This window comes from Drosophila rhopaloa, unplaced genomic scaffold (assembly GCF_018152115.1).
Source record: "Drosophila rhopaloa isolate 14029-0021.01 unplaced genomic scaffold, ASM1815211v1 contig_133, whole genome shotgun sequence".
Lineage (NCBI taxonomy): Eukaryota > Metazoa > Arthropoda > Insecta > Diptera > Drosophilidae > Drosophila > Drosophila rhopaloa.
This window is the reverse complement of record NW_025335010.1, coordinates 37,578-45,567: the sequence shown is the minus strand read 5'-3', so window position 1 is coordinate 45,567 and position 7,990 is coordinate 37,578. Positions and strand designations below refer to the sequence as shown.

General features: G+C 40.2%; 1 protein-coding gene across 1 annotated transcript; it reads right to left on the bottom strand.

The window, feature by feature from the left end:
- Positions 1 to 2,989: 2,989 nt before the first annotated feature.
- Positions 2,990 to 4,152, bottom strand: LOC123037099. Its single transcript, XM_044456593.1, has 2 exons — positions 4,115 to 4,152; positions 2,990 to 3,365 (listed from the first exon to the last, which is right to left on the bottom strand). The coding sequence occupies exons 1-2, from the start codon at positions 4,150 to 4,152 to the stop codon at positions 2,990 to 2,992; spliced, it is 414 nt and encodes a 137-aa protein (XP_044312528.1).
- Positions 4,153 to 7,990: the final 3,838 nt, after the last annotated feature.

The following is a 7,990-nucleotide window of genomic DNA, read 5'->3' as shown; positions in this document are numbered from 1 at the left end:
GTGGAGAATATAATTTACAGAGTATTCTGCAAGGGTATATCAACTTCGGCTCCGCCCGAAGTTAGCTTTCCTTTCTTGTTTTTCATATTTTTGTCTTTGGTCAGTCTGAATTCCAAAGCGACATCGACTGAAAGAATTCAGGCGCGAAATAAAAAATTGAGTGTAAAATCGAACTATACGGATATAAAAAACGGCGGCCGCCATGAAATGTGTTGTGTGCGGCTCAAGAAGCAGGATGACTGACGCACACATAACGCAAAGGGTTTTATTAAAATCCCTAAACCCAGCATACTGGTCATAAAATATGTATAATAAAATACTATTGTTGTTAAAAAGAAACTTATTGTCTTTTTATTGTGGGCGGTCAATTTTCGTTTTTTTTTTTTGATAAAAAAAATATTACCGATACGATATTTTTAAAATTTTCGACAACCCTAGTTGTTGTTCTGCGAGCGGATGGTGCCTGCATACCCTACCGAAGATTGAATTTTAGGGGTGGGGACAGAAACAAGAACGGCTGTTTGGCTTTTGTTTTGTTTACATTTTTTAGGACACTTGAATGTTATGTTTAATGAACTTTGGTTGATTTATTTTTTAAGGTTCGCAGTGTAATTTTGTTCAATGTTGTTATTTAATGATCTACTTTGTATTTTTATGTATGTTTGTTTTAAAAATACATATATACATATATGTACACCCGTGTTAAATAGTAGTTTTTAAACTTTTTTACAATTTAAAAATACTTTTTATTTTTGTAAAAGGTAAATGGAACCAATATACAAATCTTAAATGTTTATTTAAATAATTTTTAAATTTTTAATTGTATAATTTTAATCTCGGAAAATAACAAATTGTTTAATCACTATAAAGTACAGCCAAAAAATGTTCAAAAAGATTTTCTTAAATGTATATTACTATTTTAAATCAAGAAGTAAACTATAACATATAATATTCTTATTTTTATCATTAACCCAATAGTGAATACGCTCATATTGTTAGGGTACCAAGTATGAAAAGTGGCAAAATATTCTTGCCGCATCGAATTGAAATAAACGCACACATGCACCCCTGTATGAGAATGCATGAACACGCATACATACAAAGCCCAATTCAAGCGCAGGCCAACCTTCTTCAAAATGCGCGTCTCTGCGACTGCACGACCGAACTCGAGTAATGAGCGCGCGAGCGTCAAAATGAGAATAAGAATGAGAGCGAAAAAAAACCCAAAGGGCCTGCCGCTACCAGCTGTGGGGCCTGCCCATGATACAATAACATAAGGTAGTCTCGTCGGCAAAATCTGGTACCTCTACTATTATAACAATGAGTGCGAGTGAAATGGGAACTGTTTAGTAAGTGCGAGCAGAGCGACAGTAGAATGTGTGGATTAACCCTTAGATGTTTCAGGGGTTTTTGTTGCCTTTCATAATAAAACGAGTTTAATTTTTTTTTATAATTTAATTTTTAATAATATGGAATTAGAAAATAGGCGTTGTTTTTGTCTTTGAATGCTAAGTCTTTTGTTAAGATTCTTAATTCCTCCCACAGCGCTCTTTTTTCCAAACATTTCGGTGCCTTTAAAAATTTTACGCCATCGACTTGTTTGCGGCACACATTGCAAAAAGTCATGTTGCTCAAGGGTTAATTCTGTAAAAAATTCGTCCGCAGACAACCTTTTCCTTCCAAAAACGAACACGTACTGATCAAAACCCGAACGTTTAGAAAGCCGACGAGACTACCTTATGTTATTGTATCATGGGCCTGCCGCTTTGAAACTTTTGTGACCACTTTCGTTGTATGAAATGGCTAGTGTATATGTTGTATGGTTAGTGGTACTGTCTTCATTTATAGCCTTATACATGGTGATATTGAATCCCCCGACATGGTAAGTCGGCTTAACTTTTCTGTGCCAAGTTGATTAACTAGAAATTATATTCCCCTAATAATGCATGAGCCTTTTTAGAGTATTATGTTTTGACTATAATAGACTTTTTCCTATAATCTAAAATCTTGACTCTCTGCCGCTCCTAAACCGATTAATACTAGCTTTATTGGCACAAAATGAATCTTACTATTATTTTTTTCGGACTTTTACCTATATTTCCTTATCTCGTGTCTATCTTCTCGCGAATCCTGCCGTACGATACACGGCTGCGCCCCTCGGTCGATTGGGCGGGTAAGTGGGTCGTAAGACTCCGCGCGAAGAAAAAAACCAAATGAAAAAAACAACAAAAAAAACTAATAATGGGCTATTATATTCAGATACAGATGGTTCAACAATCTCGTCGGTGATTAATTTTCCGACTTGTTTCTGTATTTCGTTCACCTGACTGTGTGGGCTTCTGTAATTATACCCGTTACTCGTAGAGTAAAAGGGTATATTGTATTCGTGCAAAAGTATGTAACAGGTAGAAGGAAGCGTTTCCGACCCTATAAAGTATATATATTCTTGATCAGGATCACTAGCCGAGTCGATCTAGCCATGAGGATAAAATTATTCATTTGCGAAAAAAACGAACGAAAAGAAAAAAGGTGTCGACGGCTCAATTCAATTTCAACGAATGTCAATTCTATATTTCGACAAAGTACTTAGAGCCTAGCTTAACGAAGGTTGGCGAAGATGGGGCGACTTCGCCGAAAGCGAGAGAGAACTTTATTGTGCTCTCGCCTTCGCCCTAAACTAACTTACACTAAACTTCAAGTTTTTTAGCAATTTCATAAAAAATTCAAATTTGAGCCAACACTGTATGTTATTGGAAAATAAATTGGAAATTTTAAGTTATTAGGTCTAATTATAAGCCAATCTTCAGATCGCTTGAAGTCTAATTGGCAGTTGTATTTTTTTATAAAATCGATTCCTAATATGCCATCACAAGGAATAGCGAATTGTAACATTTGCCTGACTGACGAGACAGGCCGCCACCGCCGCAGCAGTTGAGACCCTCCTGGTCCGGGGTCCGGAGTGCTGGTGTGGCGAGTAGCGGCCCGCCTGTCAGTAGGTGCCGGGAGTCAGCGCCTCTCCATAGCTTGGGTCGCTGCTGATTGTTCCGAGCGGCCGGAAGTTCATCACTGCCTCGATTCCCACGAGGACTGTCCCCAGCTCTTCTGCACTTAGGAGCGCCCTGCCCACCGCCCGTAGGAGTACGGTCTTGGCAGTTTTAACACCTGCCTCCCATAGTCCGCCCATGTGCGGAGCCCGCGGTGGTGTGAACACAAATTCGCATCCGCTTTTTGATGCGAATTCGCGTATCGCGTCGGCTTCGTCCTGTATCCTCTCTCGAAGGGCCCGGAAGTGGCGACTCGCTCCGACGAAGTTCGTCCCGTTGTCGCATTGGACGACTTGGGGACATCCTCGGCGCCCAACGAACCTTTGAAATGCCAATAAAAAGGAATCTGTGGTTAAATCTGAAACAACCGCTTTGGACGCAAGACAAACGAAGAGCGCAATGTAGGACTTTTACGAAGACCTACCACGAATTTTCAATGTCGTATAGACAGGGCCACAAAAATCAACGGGACATATAGCAAATGGCCGGAGAGCACGGAGGCGATCTGCGGGTAAATTTCCCATAAATTGTGTCGTTAGTCGAGGCTTACACTTAAAGCAGCGTATGCATGATCGAACTATCTGACTGCAGACCTCCTGAGCGTTTACGATCCAAATACGCTGTCGAAGGAGACTCACAAGGGCTCTTGGACCAACATGAAAATTGGAATGGTGAAGATGCCGAACATAGCTCTGCACAAATTGGGAGCGTTTTGTCAACAACAATGGAAACTTGGCATCGTATGATATGGGAGCATTAGCTAGTCGCCCCCCAACTCGCAACAAAGAAAAGTGACACCAAGTCCCCTTGTCTTCATGGATGAATGGATTCAATCGCTGAAGACTTGGGCCAACTCTGGATCCTTTACGGACTTTTTCTCTTTCTTCATGATACTCGTGCTTCTGTAATATCTCGACAATTTTTAGAAAAGCTTCATTATATTCAGTCGGCGACAAAGTTTTTTCAAATACCATACTTTTGTCTTTACATTTTCTTATGAAGCGGAACATATAAACGAATACCCGAAGCAGTTTAAGGTGACATCTACCAATTTCAAATTTCAGTCCGACCGCAGTCTTCCTCGATTCTTGTAGTAGGACTTCTTCATCTAGGTCAAAGAGTGCATTCTGGGGCCAGTTTGCATCTTCCTCTTTTAAAAACGCAGGTCCAGTAAACCATATTGACTGTATAATTTTGTCGACGTCACAACCTCTTGATACAATATCTGCTGGGTTCTGTTTGAATCTGCGCAACTCTATTCGATACGAATGTGGATAATGAAGATGGATGAGACCGGATCCAATGAAGCGTAACTTCAGAATCCGACCAATAAACAATCCGTTCGATAAGTACCTTTAATAGGGGCTTGATTCTGTGGCAGAGATCTGCGAGCCTTGGGAGTGTCTTAGTCTTGAGAGGCGCTACTTTAGACTTTGAATTCAACAGCGATATTTTATAACCTTCTGCAATTTTGCTACGAATGTAGACGCAAGCTCCATAAGCTCTTAAGGATGCGTCGGCAAAGGCATGTAATTGGACCGGTGACATCGGATCGGTATGCACAAACCGGGGAATAGATATTTCCTCTAATTTAGACAGTGTCATTTTTATCATATTCCACGCTGCTTCCAAATGAATAGGAATCGACTCATCTCAATCAAACTTATTTAGCCACAGTTCCTGTAATAGGATCTTTCCTCTAATTACAATAGGACTTAATAAGCCGAGGGGGTCAAACAGCTTCGATGTCACCGATAGTATGTTTCGTTTTGTCGCTCGGAGACCCATGTCAGCAGTGTCGATTTGGAACTTGAAGGCATCTTCGTTAGGCAACCACGATATTCCTAACGCCTTAGTTTACTCTGAGTCCGAGATGGGTATGGATTTAACTGTGCTCTCAGATGCGGTAACGTCAGGTGAGATTGAAAACCACTTTGTCAATTCAAAACCTGCAGTTTGAAGAACCTGAGATACTTCAGACTTAACAGTCTTTAACTTCTCTACGCATGCAGCACCAGTCAACATATCATCGACATAAAAGTCGGATCCAATAACTTTAGCAGCTCTAGGAAAAGAATGTTTGGCAGACTCACTTAACCTTTTTAAACAACGAATAGCCAGAAACGAGGCTGGTCCAGTAACATATGCTACGGTGTTGAGCTTGTATAATCACAAGGACTCAGAGGGGTCTCTTCTCCACACTATATGTTGAAACTGCCTATCTGCTTCATTCAGCATCACTTGGCGACCATCAAAATGTCATTTAGAGACTTCTGAGTTGACGATTTACAAGACGCATCGAAAACGACACGTAACTTGGTTGACGTACTTTGGGGTCTCAGAACACATTGATGTGGGATAACATAATGTGGAGCAGAAGAGACATATGACCTGAGGAAAGGTACTCCTCCATAAATTCTAGGCACATTTTCTTCAACTTAGGGTCTCACGACAGCCTTCTTTCAAGCGACAAAAACCGCCGTTTTGCAACTTCAAATTGCCTAACTCATTTGGATCAGATTTAAACGGCAGTCTTACTTCAAACCGACCTGATGGCAAAACCTGAGTAGTCTTCCGGTAGTGTTCCTCACATAACTTTTGCTCAGGTGACAGAATTTTCTTTAGAGATGGCAGTGATCAAAACTTCTGTAGTGTGCTGTCAATAGATACTAAAACCTCTTCACTACAACTGAAACTTTTCACAACTTCTGTAGGGGAAGATGCCTTATATCTACCCGATACAACCCAGTCGAAGAGGGTTTTCTGCAGAGTTGGAAAATCAGGACCTTGCCTAATTTGTCAAACAGCTAATAGTTCGAGAAATGATTCTGATCCTATGAACACATCTGTTCTTTGTGGCTTGTTGAAATAGGGGTCAGCTAGTGGTAGGTTCTTTGGAATTTTCCAGTCATTGATATTGACCGACTGGTCAGGATGATATCCTAATATTGATTTCAAAATCCAAAAATCGAAAGTGCACTCACTACCATTTATACGCGACTTCACCATGGATTCGCCAATACCCAGTAAGTTTATGCACGACTCCTCTTTACGGATCTGTAAGCTGTGAGCAAGGTCCTCTGTCATAAACATAGTTTGGGACCCAGAGTCAAGAAGTGCTCGTGCCCAAATATATTCACCGTCCTCTGTTATAAACATAGTTTGGGACCCAGAGTCAAGAAGTGCTCGTGCCCAAATATATTCACCGTTTTTAGTTCTTACACTTACGATCGACGTGGCTAAAATCACTCTGTCCAATGATGTCGCATGTATAATATGTGACGTGGAAGGCTGATCTTGATTTCAAGAGGGAGAAAGAATCTCTTGGGGTGGTGGCAACGCTAAACTATTTTCGGACACTGTATATCTGTGCAGTAAAACGTGATGCGAGCGGCCACAAACTCGACATTTATTAAATTTGCATTTCGAAACAGTGTGACCCTTTCCCATACAATTGATGCATAAGGAAGCAGATTATACAAAGTCGAACCTTTGCATTACCGAAAGGCGACAAAACGGACCAGAGTTCGCTAGGATATGGTCTCCTGCATTGCAATAGCTACAACTTTGCTGGGATTTACTGTTAGACGAAGAACAAGAAAATGAGCTACGATTATGTGGCTTGCTCGACAAAACTTTATCTTACTTTGGTTTCGTCGATTCTTCTTTTTTTTAAGGACGACGCTGACTGTTGCGTTATTTTCGGAAGACTAGACAATGTTGAAATATTATTCATAAAAATTAAAACTTCCGTTATCATAAACTTTTTTCGGGCTGATCATAGCCTTTTCATAATTGCTCTCGGTGACTTGGTAGGCCTTAATAGTTCCCAAAGCTTCACCAGAAAGACAAGAAATTAAGTGACTGAATTTTTCAATAACGGGAATGCTGTCGTCTTGAAGAACAAAAGTTTCGAAAAGGCTAATAAAATTCTTAAACTCCGAATATTTGCCGCTGAATTTCGGCAATGCCAAATTCGGAAGTCGAGCTCGAGTTGGGGCTACAGAAGCTGATCCAATTATTTTGGTTTCGCTTGCCGTCTTCAAGGCTGAGATAAGCGACATTATTTTTGCCTTGGTTATTATTGAAAGCTCTTTCAACTCTTTTCCGAACTCGTTGCCATCATCTAAATCTTCGATCTGTTCTTGTAATTGAGTTGCCTTAATAATTGAAGCATTTAAAATCTCTAGCCGACAATTCAGTTCTACTTCTTGAATCGGAATCTGGCCGGCTTCTATTCGTTCATTTAATCGGCGGATGCTGATCACTGGTTTTTTGAGCTTATTTTTAAGATCCGCAAGAAGTTCAAGAGATTTTGGCTTATCTGGACTCATTTTTAATTAATTTATATAATCCACGATAATAAATATATAAGTTAACACCTAGAATTATATAAAGACCCAAACATAAGTAAGAGTAAGCATTGATTGCACAACAAATGCCCCCAATAAAGTTCACCCGAACTAAGCCACGTGCGCTGAGCTTGCACCTTTCGGTCAGCGATCGTGGGAATGCAGAATAGCCAATTTCCAAAGTTGATCGAACTTGGCCAAGTGCATACAACAAAAACTATAACTTGAATGCATTGGCCAATGACAATTAAAATCGACCAACAGCGACAGCGAAGAATAGCAGCAACCAATAATAATAAAGAACGTTAGCAGAAACAGCAGCAGTGGCAGAGACGGTGGCAGCGATGGAACGACGCGTAGTTATAATGAATAATTGTTTAGCTTAATTAAAGTTAGTTCTTAATCCAACTCAATAAGTAAAGATTGATTTTTATACCCGTTACTCGTAGAGTAAAAGGGTATATTGTATTCGTGCAAAAGTATGTAACAGCTAGAAGGAAGCGTTTCCGACCCTATAAAGTATATATATTCTTGATCAGGGTCACTAGCCGAGTCGATATAGCCATGTCCGTCTGTCTGTCCGTCCGTATGAAC

Coding starts and splice junctions, on each gene's coding strand:
- LOC123037099 (XM_044456593.1), bottom strand. CDS start 4,152: ATGAAGAAGTCCTACTACAAGAATCGAGGAAGACTGCG. Junction 3,366..4,114: donor AAGAATCGAGGAAGACTGCG/GTCGGACTGAAA, acceptor GGCATTTCAAAG/GTTCGTTGGGCGCCGAGGAT.